We start from the raw sequence: 22,390 nt of genomic DNA on the forward strand, positions 1-22,390 counted from the left end.
TTGCGTCATCGAAATGAGTCACAACCCAGCGATCTACGCTCAAACTTGTCTTACGTGATCCACGGCCACTGATCCACTTCAACTCTCCGCCGACGAAGACAAATGATTCTGGTTAGGTGCATGTTGGTCTACTTGAAATTACGCTAATGCAAAGCAAAAGTTACAGATGATGTTTATCGCGTGTATCGACAAAGCAAGTGATTCATCTATTTTTTTACATGTAATAGTTGTGGACACATTTTCTGTTTGAAACGAGACAAACATAGGGAGAGTAAGTAAAGGGCCTGTAGACGGCGTGCAATCGACACCAATGATGGCACGAATGTAAGCACGCCCTCTCTACTGCAGTTCGAAAGATTGTCGTGTCTACCGCAGCAGCAGTCATTTGCCTGTGAGTTGTTTCATCAAATATTGTTGATAAAGCGTGTTTTGAGTTCTTTAGTGTTGATAGACTTGTGTCGTGTTCGTCCGGTTGTAGTTAATGTGAACTGTCTTTTCAGTGCAATGGAGTGTGTGTTTGATGAGCTTGCAGATATGTTTTTTCTATATTTAATGGAGAATGGTAACAAACTTTAAGCGGAGATGTTATATTATGCACGATTTCAGCAAAGGAGACATTTCACGTGTTGTGTGTTCTCGTGCGTTTTCCAGCGTTCGCAGAAAACGGGACATTTGGTACAACTATTGCACGACCGCAGGGGACACAGAACTACTAGGATGCCTGTCTGCGAAGAAGAGGTGCTTGAGCGTGTGGAGGGGCAACCTTCAACAAGCACTTGGGCCATATCACATGACACAGATGTGGCATACATTACTGTTTGGAAGGTACTACATGAACAGGAAATGCATCTTTACCACCCACAAAGAGAGTAAAGACTGACTGTAGCTGATTTCGACTCTCGTAACGTATTTTGTGAATGGCTTGTGCAGTGCTGTGTGGCCAATCCTCTGTTTTATGCCTTGGTATTATTCTCCGATGAAACCTGTTTTACCAGAGACGGTTGTTTAATAGTCGTAATAGTCACGTGTGGGAAGCCGAAAACCCTAACGCAACAATTATACTTGGCCATCAAGAGAAATTTGCAGTTATCATTTGGGCAGGCATCGTTGGTGACTTCTTACCTAGGCATCTATCTTCTTCCTCCACGATTAAGTGCACCAGTGTACGCAGAGTTTCTGCAGCATGCTCTTCCAGGACTATTAGAAACTGTCCCGCTTGTTGTTCGACAGCAAATGTTATTTCATCATGACGAAGCACCAGCCCACTTTCCTGCTGTTGCTCGTCCTTATCTCGATTAAATATCCTAGATAGATGGATCGGGCGAGAAAGTCCTGTTGCATGGCCCGGACATAATCCCAAATGATTTCCTTTCTTGGGGCTACATGAAAAGTCTTATCTACGAAACTTCTGTAGAGAGCGAAGAGGACCTCCTGGCACACATCCTCGCTGCCAGTGGCATCATCCGAACCATTTCAGAGATATTTGCGAGTGTACGGCAAAGCTTTTCCCGACGCTGTTATGCATGCATCAACGCCAGGGGACTTAATTTTCCATATTTACAGTGAAACTGCACATAATACGTACAGTCTCTGTGTTTTATTTCGGTATATTTACGATGTTTAGACGTTAGAATTTATTTTGTTTGGCTTACGAGCAGTGTCTAATAGCTTTGTTCTGTGCTGTGTGCCAATGTATTCGCCTCCATTTTGTACGATGCCCAGGTGAAATTGGAGCTATCTTTATTATCTCATTTTACGCTTCCCTCACACATATGATGTTTCACACAGAACCGGCTTCCCAGAATCATTTGTGTTCGCCTGCGCGGGATGTCTTGCTACTGCTCTCTTTCACACTAATACCATTTAACTATTGTACTTTCGCATGTGCTAGTAGTACTTCTTCACGTCGGATTCCTTCTTTTGTGATTGCCTAACCTCCCTCTCCGGCTTTCCTCCGTGCACAGTCGCCATCACATACGTACCTCTTTCTTTCGCAGCATACTACTATGTTCAGCGCATAATTAAGCCAGTGGCATCATGACTACCGGTAACATCTGTACTGAACACAGCTACCAATTTCTCGTCGCATGTTTGTTGCAAAACTTGGAAATATCCTATATTTCTTTGAGGACTTCCATTGCACTTCTCTTGGTTTCAATGCATTCAAACATTAATGGAATCTGCAGGTTAACAGAATGCGCACTGCCTTTGACCGGACCTTATTTCGACATTTCCTCTTCGAGTTATGGCCATTTTTGTACCTTTGCAACAAATTGTCGGAGGCCCCTTTCTTCAAAACGTTGCATTTACGGATATTTGTTCCTATCCTTAAATTGCTACATTGGCATCATCTTTCATCCCTCTGAGCTATGCACAGCATCACGTAATCACCGTATATACAGAGGGTTAATTAATTCGTGTGTCAATTTAATTTGTGCTCTGTGCAAAACTGGTAGGAGATAAAGCAGTGAAGTTAGGTGTAACTTTACACGAAGGACATCAGTTTTGTTTCGCCATAGAGGCATGCCACTTGTACTAAAAAATGAAGAGTTATAGAGGCAAAGTCAAATATCGACTTTTTTCCTTATGGTAAATTCTGAAAGAGCCTGAAAAAAACTTAAATCGAAGTGGTAACAAAGAAAAAGGTGCATGTTATGATTCTACGTCGCAAATCGACTAAATATGGGTCAATCAAGTGTCTAGGTCAGAGGTCATGGTCAGATCAAGGTCACAGATCATCTCTAGAACCCATTTGAATACACTGAAAACAACGCAATGTCCGTATCAAATCATGTTAAACATAAAAATGAAGCAGCGCAACAAGCAAGGAACATTCAATAGTAGTATGAGGTCAAAGGTCACGGGCAAATACAAGATCAAAGGTCAACCACAAAAATCAATTAGTCGTTGAGAAAACACTAGTTGTTATTGTAGAATTCATGTTGAAGGACGAAGGAAAACAGGTGAACAATATAGTATAACATTTCCGTTTGGTGTACGGTAAAGTTGCAAGCGTGATGAAAGAGCTACAAACAGGATGGCATCGCGAGGGATCTTGACAATAGTAGGCGTGGCTGCCTCAGCCGCTGATAGAGAACACCATTTGGGGATAGTCTTAGAGACGCCACTCGTGTTAACATTAATCAGTTAAGTGCAGTTAAAGTTATATAATTACAAACCACGAGACAGACATTTTGTGTCTACACTCGAATTGTATCTTTTTTAGTTGGTTTGGTCGTAACTCAGACAAGAAGCGCATTGCAATCAATTCTTTATTGGCAGAACAACGAGCAGATTTAGTGGAGTGGTATTTTCAGCGTGGTAAATCTGCTTCAGCTACACAATGAAGAGTTCACACAGAGTGGAACGTTTTCATAAGGAACACTCAGATATATCGTCTCTATAAACAGCTTCGCAGTAACTTCTTTCATACAAAGCACCTATTCACGTGGAAAAGTCCTGGTAGAAACGTAACAGTAACGACTCCGAGGAAGAAAAGGGAAGTAGATGTATCTATTCTTCAATCCCCTTAAAAATCTCTGACACGTCATAGTTTTGCAGTTGTTGTTAATAAGTCAACCTTAAGTAAACTGTTAAAAACAATTTAATTAAAAAGTAGAAAATCAGGGGGGTTCAGGGACTGCGAGAAGAAGGCTACGGTGAGCGTGTGTTATTTTGTAATTGGTTCATTGATAAGTTGAACAAAAACTCCAAGTTCTTATTCCAATTACTTCTGGCAGACGAAGCAAAATTTTTTGTTAATGGTTCCGTTTTGTCTTATCATGCTCGATATTGGCCTCATTCTCTACCACGTGTTCGCAGTGACGGTTCCATTGATCAGATTCGTGTAATGGTATGGATGGTTATCAGGTCAACGCAAATCATTGGTCCCTTGTTCTTCAACGAATATGCGACACGAGCATGTTAGCGTATGTTAAGTGAGTTTCCTTCCCCGGAGTTGGATCTCTGAGCATGAATGATAATCATGAAATGTGGTATCAGAAGATGGTACTCCCAAAGATTGTGCAAATGCAACAATGACTTTTCTGAGGGAACGACTTAAACAGTGTGTGATCTCTATGGGAAGTGAAGTGCAATGGCCACCAAGAAGTCTCGACTTGTTACCGTGTGGCATTTTTTTTGGGATTTTCTGAAACACACTCACATCTGTTGAAGAACTAAGGCAAGAAATCGAACGTACTGTTGGGTACATCACTCCTACCATGCTTGAGAAAGTGGTCACTAAGCAGGTGAATCACAAATTCAATCTGTGCTTAGCCCACTGTGGCGGGCATGTAGAGTAAGTGAAATACAGTTTAGCCAAGTGACACTAAATCTTCAAGAATGATCATTGGTGATCATGCTAGATAAAGTAGTGCATTTCCGAGACTATAAAGAACGCAGTGTTTAGCACACACACATTGTGCTTACGTTTCTCTAGAAATAAATTTGACTTTTGTGGTTGACCTTTGCCTTTGGATTTGCCTATGACCTTTGACCTGAGCGTAGTACGGGTTGTTCCTTGATTGTTTAACTGTTTTCCTTCGTCCTTCAACATGCACTTTTATTATAACAACTGCTGTTTTCCCAGCGACCATTTGATTTTTGTCGTTGACATTATACCTTGTATTTGCCTGTGACCTTTGACCTCATACTACTGTTGAATGTTCTTTGCTTGTTCTGCTTACTCATTTTGGTGTTTAACAAGATTTGGTACGGACATTGCGTTGTTTTCAGTGTATTCAAATGTGTTCTCAAGGTGATCAGTGACCTTGATCTGACCGTGACCTCTGACCTTGGCACTTGATTGACGCATATTTTGTGGGCTTGCAACGTAGAATCATACCATACAGCTTTTTATTTGTTACAACTTCGATTTACGTTTTTTGAGGTTCTTTCAGAATTTACAATTTCGTCCCCATAAGGAAAAAAAGAAATTTGACCTTTGACTTTATATCTCTTCAATTTTTAGAACAAGTGACATGCTCCTACGTCAAAACAAAACTTTTGTCCTTCGTCTAATGTTACACCAAACTGCACGGCTTTACCTCCTACCAGTTTTGCACAGTGCACAAATGAAATTGACCCACGAATTAATCAAACCTCTGTATATATATATATATAGGGTGTTTCAAAACAACACCGACAACATTTGGGACTGATATCTGACGTCAAGGTAAGATGAAGAATATAGACCCACTTGGGTGAACAAATGCTTCCTTTCGGAGTTAAAGGCTACCGCAAAAATGAAAAAATGAAATTCAAAGGCCCAAAGCTCCGAAACTATAAAACCTACTGTAGTAGAGTAAAGACTGTACTTAGTCAATAATATATTGACTATCCAAAAATACATGTTTGAGAATCCTAAGGTACCCAGACAACTATTTTAGAGAGGGAGTTTGGCTACGGTCTTATAATTTGAAGTAGTCACAAACCACCTCTAGTAGAATTGTTACGGAATTATCACAGGATTCTCAAACATGGATATTTAGATAGGGCTCATACTAGTTCCTAAATAAAGCTGACTACTCTAGGTCCCATAGTTTGGGAACTGTGAACCTTTAAACTTCATTTTTTCAAGTTTTGGCCAGCCTATAACCCCGAAAGGAATCATTTGTGCACCCAGGTTGGTCTATACTTTTCACCTTTTCTTGGTGTAAGGAATCACCTCCCAAACGTTGACGGTGTTTTGTTTTGAAACACCCTATATATATATATAGGATGTCTCAAAGGTTCCGTGACATAGGGTAACTCTGTTATTAGCAGAGCTACAACAAAGTGCAAGAGAAGAAACAGTCTCCAAATATTATATTTTCAATCCAAAGTGGAGAAATTTTTAAATTCCGATGAGCCGTTTGAGCGGTACACTCTTTTGCGACCAATTTTATATGAAAATGCAACGATGTCTTTTAAATGGGCCCACAAAATAAGTGAATGAAGTGACTTCCTTTAGCTAACTTGCCGACGAATCATGTTTGGGGCATGTTTGAAATGGGGTCTGGCCTTCGAAGAGTTAGCGTAAAAGATAGCCACTTCATTCACTTAAGTTGTGGGTCCACCTTATTGGCAACATTGCATTTTCATTTAACATTTTGCGCATAAAGTGTCTGCAGCTCAAAAGTTTCGTGCAACTTAAAAATTCCTTCACTTTAGATTGAAAACATCGTATTTGCAGATGGATTCCCCTCTTCCATTTTGTTGTAACTCTGATATTTTCCGTATGTCAGGGAATTTTTGAGATATCTTGTATATAAATATAGATATCGCTGCCAGCGGATTACTACTATATAGTTACTATTCCAACACACTATCCTCAAACATCAAACATTGATTTAGAGTTAAAATTAATATGTTTACTATACAACGTTAATTTTTACAGGTGTTCTTAATATCAGCAGAAGAATTCCCACAGGCGAACAAAAATGAATATGAACATGATGGAGGTGAAAAAAGTGCGTTCTTTATGTTTGACCTTTATCCAAGTTTAAGCACTCCAGAAGTTAAAGATCTTAGTGTAAAGCAACGAAAGTGCATTTGGCCGAAGGAAAAACAGTTAGACGTTTCTCCCATATATAGCAGAGGTGCATGCAGACTGCAATGCAAATTTCAAAGCGCAATGAAATATTGTAGCTGTACCCCGCATTTGTTATATTCAACTGGTAAGTGTCATAAGTTGGATGATCATTGTAACTTACGAGTATGCGATTTAGATAATTCTATCATTTCGAAGATCATTCTTGAAGTTTTGGAATAATGCGACAGAGGTATTATGTTTCGTCACTTGATAAATAAAGCTATTAATAGCCTAACAGTAAGAATGCATAAAGTCGTATTTTGTTTATAGTGTCTATTGTGTAGTACTCCTAGGAACATTTGAAATTAGATTTTTTTCCCATGTTGTTTTAATAATTATTTTAGTGGCATTACCATAGCATATTTAGCACTTCGAGGCATATAGACTCATAGTCTTGCAGATCATTTCGATTAGTATTATTCGGTAAGAAAAGAACTTAATACATGACTGATTAAATATTCGAGAAACGTATGTGACAATAATGGCATGTTTCGTTGTTATCAATATTTTCGATGTAAACTTGTAGTAGCATATTCAGTACAATAAACAATTTTGTTATCTATCTATTTCGTCTGTATACTGCTCAGATTTTTGTCTACCCACACTAACTGAGACACAAAATTATTTCAGGAATTTATAAGGAGTGTGACCACGAAGGATTAGTATGTATTTCGGAGAACTTTAATGGTAAGTAATATAAGGTATGGTCAGGTATACATGTTTATCAAAAGAAATAAAATACATTCATTTTAATATTAAACTCATCTTTAACAACATTATAATTGATAATTAAAAATGCTATTTTAAAATATGAACAAAGTCATGAAGAAATGCTTACAATTTGCACCGGAAGTACCTCTGATTGGTATTAGGTGGGAGCACAAGTGATTTGATCCCAAGATAAGCTGTTAATACTTCAGTATATAGTTGTTGGTAAAAGAGGTTTCATAATCCAAACCAGGAATTGTTACTTAAAGAAGAGAATTTTTCGTGAGATTAAGAAGTTTACCCTTGAAAATATTACACGTAATTTCTACTGAGCTGATATCTAATATTATACACACATTTTCTTGTTTATATCTGCAAACGCAGGATAGGAAAACTGAACTTTAAGATAGTTGTCTGTTTTAATATATTCAGAGCTACTACCCATTTTCTATATTTTACTTGAGGAATTCCTCTACGAAATACATGCCTCGAAAAATAAGTCCTAGTAAGAAATATTGTAATAATGCGCGAAGTACAAAGAGTAAAAGAACACTTGCATAACAAATATAATTTATTTAGATAAATATCATATAATAATTATTTCGTTAGACTTAGTATTTAGTGTTGTATGTTGTGGTTTATGCTATTTATTTTGAGTACAATATTATTAAGTTTTACATATATGGGAAAGACTGTGATACATATTATTTTATCAACTTTGGTGTGAATGTACGGAGAAGGATTTCATAAACTTAGTAACGGTTAGTTGGTAAAAATGATGGCAAAGTTCATGCAGTAAAGAAGAAATACTCTTCCGAACTTTTAACCATTTTTATGAAGAAGACGTCGGTGCATAAGTTTTAATCTGAAGTGTGCATATTTAGGTAAGTCTGAAGAGTGACGGAGGTATGCTAAGTGGCAGTTGTAAACCTTACTGTGTGAGATTCGATGGTACTTGCTTTCGGTATTTTGTGTTGTGCATGATCATCGACATGTTTCAACAGATCGTTGAACGTAACTCACGAGAGAACAATTTCAATTATATCCATCAAACAAGTTTGCTTGGCCCACCACGCCAGTTTTTTCCTGTTAAGTGTAAGGTCATTTGGTAATTTATAAGTGAATTGATAACAAAAACTGAGCTCTTTCGTGGATAAGCCATTCTCCCTTTGCGAAGGAGAACCTGGCTCGATTCCCGACGGGAGTTCATGTGATTCTGATTGTATGATAACTGGTAGGTCCACGACTAATATAGTCTCGCTGCTGAACGTGACGTTAAGATGATCACTTGATATGTGTGACTACGTCTTACATAGCATACTAATTAAAAGGATGTTGATCGTTGTAATCGTTTACTGTAATTCATATCTTGAAAAATAGTACTTTATAGCCGGTGCGAACTCAGTAACTGCTTATCATAAAATATTTTTGAAAGCTAAAGTTCCTGAACTCTAGGTCAATATTATATAACAAATTTTTCATGACATATATAAAAGAATCAAGAAATTTGAGGACGGTAAAAAACCTGGCCGGTAAAATATTAAAGAAAGCGGAGGACACAGTTCTCACAGTTTTCACACCATGCAACCAAAACGACATAATTTTTGAAACAATGGAATACATACAAGGAAAACGTATATTGCAGATACCAACTGAACTAAAATAGTATTTAGTATACAGAAATTAGGCAATCGCAAATTCCCTGCTTAGTTAATTTTAGCAGGAAGGGACAAGCTTTAGAACGTAATGCACAAACTATTTATCCTCATTTGAAACGAGGATCAATCGTCACAAGACTGAAAAGCTTCAATCATTATTAAAACTTTAAATAAATAAGGAAACACTGGTTGAAATAAGGCATCTCTCTTCTTAAAGCGCGCTATGAATTTTTTTTGTGTGTGTTTACAAGTTTAACTCCACGCGCAAATGGAATTTTTGAAGATAATCAATTCAGATTAAGATGAAACATATCCACTATCTATCTACCTGTTATATATCCTTCGTCAAATACTCCAGAACAAATGAGAATGGTATTCTTCGATACATCAATTGTTTGTTGATTTCTCAAAGGCGTACGATATTGTTAAAAGGTAAAGATTTCATAGTATTCTTACCAAATTTAAAATACTGAGAGAGCTAGTTACAATATCTAAAATGAGTGTAATTGAGTCCCACATTAAATTTATATTAAGAAATTTTATATCCACGAATTTCGGCTTTGAGAGTTGCCTAATACTAAGGAAGTGTTCAAATTTGTTTTAGAGTAGACTATAAGAAAAATCAGAGATACCAACCAATGTCTATAGCTAAATGACACTTGCGACGTACACATTTACTCACTTAATACTAGCCAACAGATATGATGAAGTTCACTACAAGGGAATGCAAGGAGGCTAGAACTGTTATAAGTCTTTCGCAATCTCTAAAACCGTTAGGTCACAGTCGATTTAATTTTTGCATACCTTTTCCATCAGATCCAAGAGTAGGTATAAGATTAAAGTTACAAAATTAAGAGATCAGAAGAGATTGCATATTCCTGGTTTAGGAAGTTGATTTTTTTTAACACGGAAGTTTGAATGATTCTTCTTCGGGACGTAAGTGGGACTATTGAGAAATATCTTTCATTATTATTACACAATTTGAATGTCTCATACAACCAGGTAATTTGCTGGCATTACTATCGATAATGGTAGAATCGTGAAGGTTGGTTTTCTTGTCGAAATTTCTGTTCATAGGATGCAAATTAATAGCAACGAAGAAATTGTTCCGACTTTGTGTTTAAGGAGGAACTTTTAGGACACGGATTTGACATCGTATGTACTTGTATAATAAATATTTAGGGATTAGAGGAATTATCTAAAAACTGGTCTAATGACTTTTTATCCATTTTAGTGACAACAATTTTTGAACACGTACATCATATAAACCTATCTTGTAAATACTGGGGCGAACAAAGTTAGAAAAATCAAATTTCAATTGACAACTACTTGGATCTAGACAAAAACTGTATATAGCATTCATATTCCCATATATCTTATTATCCTCCACTGAAGAACAAGCATTCTGTTCGTATTTATATATTTATTTACTCTGTATTTAAAATGCAATTTTTTAAAATTATTATGTTTTCCTTTTGCAGCAAACGAACTGGAAGAAGAAGATTGTATCTGTTATCCTCGTTGTATCGACGAAAACTATGTATTAAACATTATTGGTAAAGGGGAGTAAGTACAAAACTAATATTCTATTTGTAAACTTTAAAGCCTTAATATTAATAGTATTATTTTATAATAATTTAATTTTTGTATGGCTTTAAAATGTTATTAGTTTATAAGCAAATATGTAATTAGGATTTTTAAAATTTGTAAATATATGTATATAAAGACGAAATTGGATTATAGGGATAAATATATCTAATACAAACTTCTGGTATGAATAATATTGTCAACCCATGCATCCCATGGCTATAATGTTGTTTGAATGTGAAATTGTTTGATTCACAATTACGATTTCACATAGAAATAGTTCATACTGTGGTTAATAAAACAAATATAGTAAGTTTGGGTGATTCCTGACAGTCGCTGAATCGAGGCATCCTAAGCTTACGATGATACTGCTCTCCGCATGTGTAATGTGGAGACTTGTTGTGACGCCTATTTGAAGCACCGTACCTTCCTATAGTTCAATGCTTAGTAGGAAGTGCAAAGACTGTTGTATGTAGTTTCGATGGTGGAGGAAAAAGAGGATACAAGTAAGTTCATGCACGTTTTTTGACCTGATGTAACTTTTTAGTGGAATATGTTAAAGTATCACACAAGAGAGGTTTTCAGCAAATGATTAAGTAATACACATATCGAAGCGAAGACCTTACTTTACTCGTTGCACATTGGAAGAATTCCATTACTTTGCGCGCTCCTGCTCAAAGAGTGCACAACTTTATAGTGGTCAAAATGGGCGAACCCGGACGTTTGGGAAAGGGTAAATTCGAACACTTTTATTTTAATAAGGTGAATCCAGACAATGTAGTTAATGAAGTAAAAGGATTCAGAACGCTCTCTTCTCTCTCGCTTTTCACGTTTATAAGTGTGAAATAGTACGTGAGAGGTCTGTTCCTTATATCTAGCGTCTGCTCATTTTTGCCATAAATACAGTCCAAAGGATCACCAGAAAAAGCCATAAAATTATTTTAGGATCTACCAACATAACTAAATTACAAAATGCTAATCATATTGTGCTCAGAAATTCCACACTACTGAATGGCTACATTATCTGGTATATTCTTATTTGATCCTCAATAAATTCAGGAACATGAATTTCTTTTGCCGAATGAAGATGATATACCAGCAGCAGGAAACAATTCCTCTTCTGTGTCGTCAGACTCATCCTCAAACAAGTCTGAATCGTCTTCAGAGTTCTCAGTTAAACAGTTTCAATCTTTTTCTGCCGTTGTTTCTCGGAAACCCATATCCCTAAGGTCAGGCATAGCTAAAATATTAAGTATCATGAAACGCAGTTTGTTTCAATGTGTCTTCTCAAACACAATTTAAGGTATGGGAGAGAACAACTGTGGATTTTTTGGGAAGAATTATTACGCACCATCATCAAGCAAATATATTTCCTGGGTGTCCTGTACTGCGTGTAAGACCTGGTTTCATGAAAGATTTGTGGATGGTGATAAGGAACTGTGTTTTGTATGTGCACGATGTGTCTGAATTATGACTAGTGCTTGACGAAACTAGCAGACGTCATTAACGCAAGAAAAATAAATGCTAGTCTCACTACAAACATATAAATTTTACTTATAATAAAGTTGTTAGAAGAAAAAATAGTAGTACAATGTAGTTCTAATGGAAACAAATGTTTAATGATTAAACACTATAGTTATAGTTACACTACTGTGCATTTAGCTTACAATTTCATCAGTAATTAGTATACAGATTGTTATGTTAGTAATTTGTATGTATTTATCATGTTAAAATGTTAGTGTAACAAGATAGTAAGCTAAAATATACCTATCATCTATGTATCTCACTTTAAACTTCAGTGTCCGGAAACGACAACCTACTGTTTGAATTCACCATTGCAAATTTGTAAATCAAATATTTTGTCAACTTTCAGAAATTTATTTTTTATTTCTTCACATGACATTCCAGGAAAACTATTTCATTTGTGCATGCATACCAACATATCATTAAATAATATGACGAAGTATTGGATATTTTTGTTTAGCAGTAAAGGAAAGGAACATAAGAACTGTCCGAATTCACCCAAACTTACCCTACGTTCTTTAAATGTACATTGAAAACATATTCATTTTCAGTACTTCTTATTTATTTCTTTTTGTAGTATAAACTTGACGAAAAATATTATATTAAAACTCTAAAGCATATAACGTAAAGATTTGGACGCAACGGAATACTTTTGTAAAAAAAAGTAAAAAAAAATAATAATTCAAGTATAATATTTTAAAATAAATACAGAATAATTAAAATTAATCCCTATAGATTTACCTATGGGTAACAAAGTCAGTAAGATTTTAGGTTAGATAAGGACAATATTATGTTTGGCTGTTGGCAATTATTTTTAACCCTGCGTCATGCTCGCATGTATCTGTTGCACAATTAGACGCGTTTTGAGACAGGCAACACCCACCTTTTAAAATGTATCTACAACAAACAGAATCATCTTTAAATTATGATTCTTTCATTTATTTGACAAAATGTTAATTACAAGTTTTAGTTTTAGTTCTACACAGTGGTCTATTGAATATCATGAACTTTTTTTTTGACTACTAAACTGATCCCAAGAATGTTTCTTTTCTGATGTTCTCCACACATCCATCCTTGTAGTTCTGTCCCTACCTCTTCCACAGGAATGACAACGTTCTCTGGATCCTAATGGCCTCTTTGGATCGACAGTTCATTAATCGGCTCCTTTTTCTTATTTTAACTGGAAAGTGCAGAATAGGGCATCCGCGTATTATTTGAAGTTTAGTCATTTCTCAGCCGTTGATCTCAAAATAATAATAATAGTAATAATAATAATAATAATAATAATAATAATAATAATAATAATAATAATAATAATAATAATAATAATATAAATGAAATGAAATGAAATATGTGAGCTTTACGTCCCAGGATTATGCCGGTTAGGCTAAAGGAGACGGTGATGATGACAAATGAATGAAATGGTGGAATGAAAAAAGTGGGAGTAAACGGGAGAACCCGAGAAAACACGCGATCACGGTGTTTGTCCACCACAAAGTCCACACGGCGCGAGCTGGGATGGAACCAGGGGGAACCGCAAGCACAGAAGGTGAACGCTCTACCACTGAGCCATCGCGTCCCAATAATAATAATAATAATAATAATAATAATAATAATAATAATAATAATAATAATAATAATAATATCGTGACCATTGACGTGAACTGGTATTGAATTTCAGGATGCAAAGTGCATTTTTTCACATCTATTTAGAAGATCAATAAATATTACTATGGACCATCTCCTTTTTGTCTTAGTAACATCATTTTTTGACATAACTGATCAACTAGATCGACTCCAATTTTTGTGTGATTAGAAAATGTGATGATTCATGTTTTCCTTCATGACCAGTATCTTAATCAATTGCATAATCGTGATGCATGGTTGATATAGTGAGTACAATTTTATTTATTTATTTGTTATGGGCAATATGACACAAGAGTACATTTGTTACTGAAAGCAAACACTGAGAAGTATCTGACTCTGTTGTTCTTAATTGAGAGTATTTGGTCGGAAACTCTCTTCTTATCTTTCTTACCGTTCCCACGTTTGTGAGTTTCTTTCTTCCAAAAGTGTCGGAGCCAACTTCACGCTGCTGAACTAGTTGCTATCTGTTACATTTGTATTTGTTCTAGAAATAGTTTCCACTAATCTCAACACACCATCGCTAGCAATATTACTTACACGAAACTTTCCTTCAGGCTGTTGTTCAACATATAGTTTCAAATTAATAGATTGGCCAGATTTAGCATCAACAAGAGAAAATTATTTTAGTCCGTCTTTTGCAGCTTTACTGGGTATGAACTGTCTAAAGGGTTTGTTCCCCTTAAAAGATAGAAGCTGTTCGTCGATGGTTACAGACTCACTTAGAGAGAAAAGATCACCAAACTTATTCAGAATAATTTCAAATACTTCTCTAATTGAAGCTAATTTATTTTTCACCCACAGAAAATTGTGCGTATTTACATTATCAAAATGCAAACCTTTGTACAGGAAACGAACGCTTTTCTCACTCATAGTAAGATAACTTCACTCCAACCCATCGTCTTTAGAGTTATCCCACAATTGCTTCAAATTCTTCACAGAACAAAGTATCTCACCAAGGACATAAAGGATATCCATGAAAGATATTATTTCTGTGGTATCTGTCAATCTTGTTTCTCTTCTCCTGATAAATCTTGAACGAAAGTTTTCAATGTATACGTTAGTACGGGAAACAATACTTTGTATTATATCTTCGTCAAGATTCAATGTTTCTATTGGAGTCTTGGCTGAACGAGCCATACCTTTGCTTCCGTAAGATGAGTAATTATGTTACTTGCTAGAATACGCACATTTTTTCGAGGGAATTTTGTGTCCCATACTGTTTCACATTCTTTCCCATAATAAAATTCTTATGAATTGGATGCATCATCACTCAATTTAGACAAACGAGATCTATTTTCCTCATCACTAATCTCTTGTTCCCATTCAGTGCAGTGGTGACTTGCACTCGCGTGATTAATTTCATAATTACTTTCATCATAATACACAGTGTGAGAACAAACTAAAACGACACATTTTACAAAAGGTAAAGAAGAAACTTCTCTCGCAAATTCACCCAGCACCTTTGAACACCGATATGTCAACTAAGACGTACCTGGAAGATCAAAAGAAGTCCCAATCCGCATCCCCCTCCTGCTAACCTTCTGGAAGACCATGGACTCCATCACGGTAGAACTTCAAGTAGAATGTATCAAGTGCTTTTTGTACCTCTTGTAGGGATTGAACTGGCGCTCTCTAAGGTGATTGTCCAAGAACTGAAACAGGTGTTAATTGGACGGTGCAATGTCCCGGAAGTATGTCGGATGCAATATTATTTTCCATCCTTGGCGTAGAATGGTGTTCCAGGTGATCCTAGCCACGCGGAGCTTAGCATTGTTCTATAACAGGAGGACCCCTTTGCGATTCAGAAGTGCTGGCTCCAGAGGCGCTGGCTCCTGAACACGGCTTAACTTCTGAGAGTATACGGTTTCAATGAAGTTCTGGCAGCTGGTGAGAGTCCACGATGCACAATACCGCGAGTAGTGCACCAAATACACAGGACCTTCTTCTGGTGCAGTGCTTATTTCGACTGTTTTGGAACCGGCTCATGGGATGCTAACTAATGATGACGGCGCCGTGGAGCTTCGCTTCTCACAGGACGCAGCAAAGAAACTCAGATATCTGCCTTCTGGCCCGGAGTCAAATTATGTGTTACCCATCGATCCAGGTTGTAGTACTTCCCAAGTTTGTGAAGGAGTTGATGGTTTCTTCACTCACACTGAATTGTAGTCCCAGTTACTCATATTTCTGCCCACTGCTCACTTCAATTCGTACCTGATGTTCTTCATTTTGTACATGTGTTGGTCTTCCGGCACATGGTGCGTCTTCGAGTGTTTCGTCACCGTTTTTAAAATTGTTAAACCACCGCTGCACTTTCACTTTGTCACGACAAAGGGCCTCGCATATATTTTGCCACGCTGCAGTGCATTTGATCCCAGTTTGAGCTTGTGCAGTATACACGCCCTTATGATGCTTTGTGGTGGTCCCATGTTAACTCTAACCTTACGCAAGTTTACGGAGTAACTAAACAGCCACGACCAGGCAATATGTTGGATATACCCAACCCAGGGACTGACCTTCGGCTTATCTCCATTCGCATTCAACTCACGGTATGAGGGCCATTGAACACAGATTTCTACAAAAAAGTGAGAGATCTTCCTTGATTACTTTTATACAAAGATATGGACAATTGCCATACGATAGTGAATGCACTTCAAGAAAATCTCGCTATTGATTATCTTACCTTGTCTATGTCTTTTCAGTGTTGAGACAAGAAAAGTTTTCTACCACTTAAAGTTTGCATGGGTTCAGGAAATTCGTGATTAAAGTTATCCTTGGAACGTTAAATAAGAATGAAAAAGACATTTCTCCTTGCCATTTATTCTTTTTTCTCTATTAGGTTTAGTATTGAAACGAACAGTAGTAGTAGGGGTCTCACAGATCTGTTTTTTATTATACAGTTATAAAGGTGGAGATGATACTTTCTATTCATATCTTGGATATTTAAAAAAACATGTTTGTCTGTATATATATTTTTTGACGGATGATTTTCTTCAAATCTGGGTCTAAGGAGAGGAGTAGCGTATGGAAAATACTGTTAGGACAGAAATCGGTTTCAAAGAAATATTTCACGACATATCTTATACTTTTTGTTTTCGTATATATCGATTGATGGAATGTTAACAATAACATCATGTACTCCTATTCTTGTATTATGTCCACCTTGTCTTCTTTCTTTAAGTTCAGGAAAAAATTAGTATTTCAAAATTATAAAATTAGTTTATATTCTATATAAAAAATTAGTGTTTAACGATACAAGTAATACATGTTGATTCAGATACTAAACGATGGACCGAATCAAACTGAACAACGTAATATACAGAGTGTAATTTATCATGCATAGGATTTCAAACAGTCGGGTTAAACTAATTATTTGAAACCATAAAAGAAAACCATACTGCAAGACGCTACACCCATAAGAATCAAACTATTACAGAAGTTTATTATTAATGTTATAACACTAGCAAGATGAAAATAAACATAGTTAATGACATACATTTGAAAGCATAAGTAACTCATCAATTTTATTTAACTATGGTTTTCTTCAATGCGAATATATTTTAATGAGTACATCACATTGAGCTGAGCATAACTAGGTGTTTCGCGGAAAACTCTTATAAAATGTTTACAAAGAAAGCATTTTCTCTGTCACTCAAATTATTTCGTTCCATGCGAATAGCTTTAGTACATTTGAACCTGTTTCAAATAAGATGAGTTTCTACATCATAAATTATCCGAATTTATATCATCATTTTAAATTATCCGAATTTATATGCAAGAGAAATCTTCGAAGTAATTACGATAAAACATCACATCCTTACTACATTCAAAATCATCATTCTCTTTATTTTTAAAGTGTATTTTCCGCACACTCAGCAACTATTGAATACCATAGGGTATATCCCTGCATAGTCAGGGTGTGAAAATCTGTCGAACATTACTTTTGAAATTTCAAAGGATGCTATGGGAAATTCACTGTTGATCTCTTTAAAACTTGTACTGTTCATTCGAGCACCTAACATCGATCCTAATTTACGCTGAACTAATAGTAAATTTGGTACTATAACGTGTAGATAGTCTTTTATATCCACACATACAGTCAGGGACGGATTTAGGGGAGTACAAAGGTGTACATGCACTCCTTTTCGTTATAGATATACACTAACTAAAATGAGAAGATAGTAGTGAAAATAGCAACACTTTTCGATAATTTCTGCTGTCGTGTTTCCGTTTGGGCTTAAAACAAAGGGATGTTTTCCAAAGTCGATAGCTTGTCAATTTTCTAAAGTTGAAAGAAAAGGATTCCCCGAGAACAGACACTTGGCATTTCCAGTCCATTTTCTCATTCACACCACAAATGTCTAAAGGCATTTTAAAAAATCCAATTCAATTCAAATGTACTGGTAATAGTTAGTGGTGCACACCCCTCAGAAAATCCTGGCTCCGACCCTGCATACGGTAAAATAGTTATTAATTTGGGGAAAGGAAACATGTTTATGAAAATAGTAATCGTTGAATTAAAAGTTATAACTATTGATCTATAAAAAAACATTCGTGCTGCTCTGAACTTGATTAGGCATTTATTAGATAGGGTAAGTTTGAAACAAAATGAAGAAATTAAATTACACTAATATGTAATATAAGGTAGATGGAGTGGTCTTAAGCTTAATCATTAACAACAGTTGAGGTATATATCCAATATAAGACATCTTGGTTACACTGCACTATTTTATAACGACACTATGATTAGATCTTTTTCGGCTCGTAATACGTAAGGTTACTATACATTTTACTCTTAGTAATACTTGATTATTCATTTTTATAATACATCTAATATAACATAAAACTTTTAAGAAACAGATTATATTTGTTGTCGTTTGTTTCTCCCACAATAACATATTTTAAAAAAGTTCACACATTGATATTTCTTTCCAGATTAGCGAATCTAAAGGGAGGACTGATCGGTACAATTAGTGCTTTCCCTTTCTATGCCTTCAAGAGGGACGTGTTGTTTGGTCAACTGGAAATGTTAGGTATTGGTAGACATAAATTTTAAGAATTTCGAAACGCATATAGGAAGTAAGTTTTCTTAGAGTTGGTAACATAAGAGGACATACTTTCCTCGAAACATTTATTTCTACAGGGGACACTATTTTAAACACTTTAACTACGAAAATTTAAAAACTTATCACACCACCCTGAGTATTTTTCATTGCCTGTGTCATTAAGGTCATAGTCCTGTGTGTAGAATCGAAATATGGCAGTTGTCTCCAATTATTGGCCACTACCAAGTGGTTACTTGGTAATACACTCTTGAGATGTAGTAACATACCAAAACCGTGAGAAGGAAGATCCTAGCTTTATAACAACTAAGCTCGTATCACCTGCAGTAGTTCAAATAGTATTTGCTTGATTACCGAATTTAGAGTTCAGATCTTACTCCAAGAGAGTCTTGTGTCCCATTTCCTCTCAAAAAATTCTTATAGACCTAGCATTGTGATGATGACGATCAATTCCAAATGGCATTCGCGCATTAGTTTCACCCTTACGCGAATGATTGAATGAAACGAAATTGAATTAGTTCATTCCATAGTATGACAGGTTTAACAACTTCGGTGAAGGATACGTAGTAAAGTAGTACAATCTGAGCGGACTAAGTATGATTTAACATTTCGAGGGAACTCTGTCTTCTCAGTTGGCCACTGGGAAAACTTTCTTACAGCATGCACCTCGTATTATAATTTCTATTTCTTTCTCATATTAATATTGGTGATAAGAGACAGTGTTACTTTGAAAACAACTATGTGAAAGGAAATGTAAATATTCGCTACGCTATGCATCATAGCAGATTCGAATGACCATATGGGGCGGCTAATTGGTTTGTAACGTACACAAGTCTTTAATAATAATTAATATAGTCCGCCATTTGAAAGGAATACTATTAAGCATTGACGGGAAATGATGAACTTCATTACGTTTTACGAGTGTAATATTTTATTAGTTTTGTATATCAAATACTAAAGGCTTCACCAACGTATTTCAAGTGTTTCCAATATCTTGTAAATGTTCGGTAGTTCCGGCAGAATAACATTTTCTATTTTTCTGATTATTAAATACGTATATTAATAAGAAAGTGCGTCAAAAGTTACTAATAATAAGTGATAGATACAGTAGTGAATTACGTTTCTTATTCTTTCGCTACTTGGAAATTAAAAACTCATCGATTGAAAAAATATTAATTAAACTAACCTTCCCAGGGTATAGAGTGTCCTACATTATTAGTAAAGTAACTCACATTATGCTTTACTTTTTGTTTAATTATGCTTTACTTTTTCCAAATTATCCTTTATTATTGTTTAATTTTAATTTCAATCATTGTTTTACATTAATCTTGTGTATTGTATAATATTCATTATACATTAAATATCCTAACTATCTCGATCTATTTATTAATATTTTATACAACCAATTTATTTTATATTTAATGAACTTCCTGGTTAACACACTGTAAAGATATATGCTTTACTCAAGTCACTTTTTCTCTATCACCTGTGTGCGATTTAGAGGTGCATTTATACAGAAAAGGAAAGTAAAATATTCTACCAAAAAGTACAGAAAGTGCTCTGGTTCAAGAGGTACACATATCAATATAGTGAGGAGTTATTGTGTACTTTTTATACATTTAGAATCATACAATTCTTGTACACATGAATTTTGTACCGCGGAAAATAAATCACTTAAGATGTTCACAAACTATATACAATACACATATATACACATAATATCACCTTCGCTATTTACATACAAGTTTGCATAAGTATTACTTAAACGTCACACTAAAACAGGTTACGAATGGCATGTTAGAGATCTTCATCTATGCGACTCTGTCTCTTTGTTTCCACCACCACCATCTTGGTTAATTACAAGTTGTAAGTGAGCCTCGCGATTTTCTTCTGTGAACCACGACCGTTTGGTATCCAAAATCCAACTGAGCAATGAAGAGCTTCTCTCTACCGAGGTAGGCGATGGAGAAACCAATATTGCCTTCATTGCCAGCTCCCTAAGTATAGACATCTTAGTGGAATGTTTCTGCCACAAGGATAAAGCAGAAGCAGAAGACAAATTTTCTCCCTGCACCATTGGTATATACGTTGCTATTTTTTCTATTGGAACATCAACAGTGGAAAAACGTTCATCCGAAGTAAAAATGAAAGAATTCTTCTCAACAACGGCTAATGTGATATCTCAATTTTGAACGTCCTTCCAGAAGTCTCCAGCTGGATGGCGTTCATTCATATAGCTTTATTTTTTAAAAATACAAATCACCAGTACTTTCAACAATTTCAAAAACTGATGACACAAAAAGCCAGACATATCTTGCATCAATTTTCTGATTACAGGATCTATGTTTAAAAATCCATCAGAAATGTTGTGAGTAGCTCCAACTTGAAATTGAAGGACTTCAATTTCAACTAATTGTTTTGACTTTGTTAGAGCAGCAGTATTTTCCTCATCTTCTAATTCAATCGAATGTTTCGCTGTATCGAAAATAGTGTTGTGATGTTCCTGCCTTCAGGCATGTCCCCCAGAGACTTATTACAGGAACTGGAGGTAAATCAAATGTTCCTGTTTCTTTCAAGCAGTCCACTAATATGTCCCTTCTGGCTGGTGGTTTTGCTAAAGCATTCTTAACTGCTGGAATGACTTCGTTAGCAATTTTAAGAGATAATCGTACTTGTTTGGCACAAGGGTGCAATATGTGAGCCCAGTACGTAGAATGTAAAAGCTGTGGTGCAACTCCAGCAAGTCGTCTACCAGCAGAAAGTTTGTATGGTGCACTGTCCTTTATCAAAACAACCAAATTATTTCTGTGAACACCAACAAGATCTAGTGTATCAAGTACTATATCTACTATAACATGAGCATTGCAATGTTGAACAATTTTAGTTTTCACAGGATGTGGTTGCTGATTCACAACATCAGTTGGAGCTACAGGAACGTTCACAAAGTTACGTTTTCTTAAATCACTAGTTTCATCAACAACCATATCAACAGAATTTCCCTCACGTTTTGATTTAGTTCCCTAGAGATCTTCCGCACACTTGACAAGATACCATCTCGGAGTAGTTTCACTGGGTTCAGGTTTTATAGATGTAGCAGATGCTATACACTGACGAAGTTGTTCATTTCTGAACACATGAAATAGTACACCTGCATAAGTAACTGCTTTCATCATTTCTTTTATATTATTCTTGAATCTTAAAAGCGCTGCCATACTTGAGGTATAGTACTGGTATGTATGCTGCTAGGGTTGTTTGAAGTTGAGCAATGTTCTCGTAAGTCGCCCCAATGTATGCTTCCGGGATTTATGTTTGAAATTTTCCACATGTTTTTTGCACAATGGATTTCTCTTCGAAATTAATAATCTCCAAACACAAAGTACACAAATGTTCCCTTTTTCAGCAACAAAGTAGTCTGTGGAAAACTCACGAACACTTTATTGCGTTTACTGATATTTTTGGCATTATAAAGTTACTAAATTAGATATAATCCAGGGTGCGTACTGAATATAAAATCTTCAAACGTTACTTCAAATTTTTCACACAGAACTGCACAGCCACATTTACAGGAGAACTATTGTCTATTCATTATCGGCGAAACGTTTTCCTTTTCTTTTATTTTTTATTTTCCCCAC

General features: G+C 35.8%; 1 protein-coding gene across 1 annotated transcript in view; it reads left to right on the forward strand.

Moving 5' to 3' along the window:
- LOC145692587 (uncharacterized) overlaps positions 1 to 11,755 on the forward strand; it is an 81,531-nt gene extending 69,776 nt beyond the window's left edge. Inside the window, exons 7-9 of the mRNA XM_081767906.1 lie at positions 6,380 to 6,659; positions 10,422 to 10,506; positions 11,587 to 11,755. Coding sequence (XP_081624032.1) covers positions 6,380 to 6,659; positions 10,422 to 10,506; positions 11,587 to 11,755 — 534 coding nt within the window. The remainder of the gene's footprint in view (positions 1 to 6,379; positions 6,660 to 10,421; positions 10,507 to 11,586) is intronic.
- The last annotated feature ends 10,635 nt before the right edge of the window (positions 11,756 to 22,390 follow it).

This window comes from Thermobia domestica, chromosome 8, assembly GCF_964235325.1.
Source record: "Thermobia domestica chromosome 8, izTheDome1.hap1.1, whole genome shotgun sequence".
NCBI lineage: Eukaryota > Metazoa > Arthropoda > Insecta > Zygentoma > Lepismatidae > Thermobia > Thermobia domestica.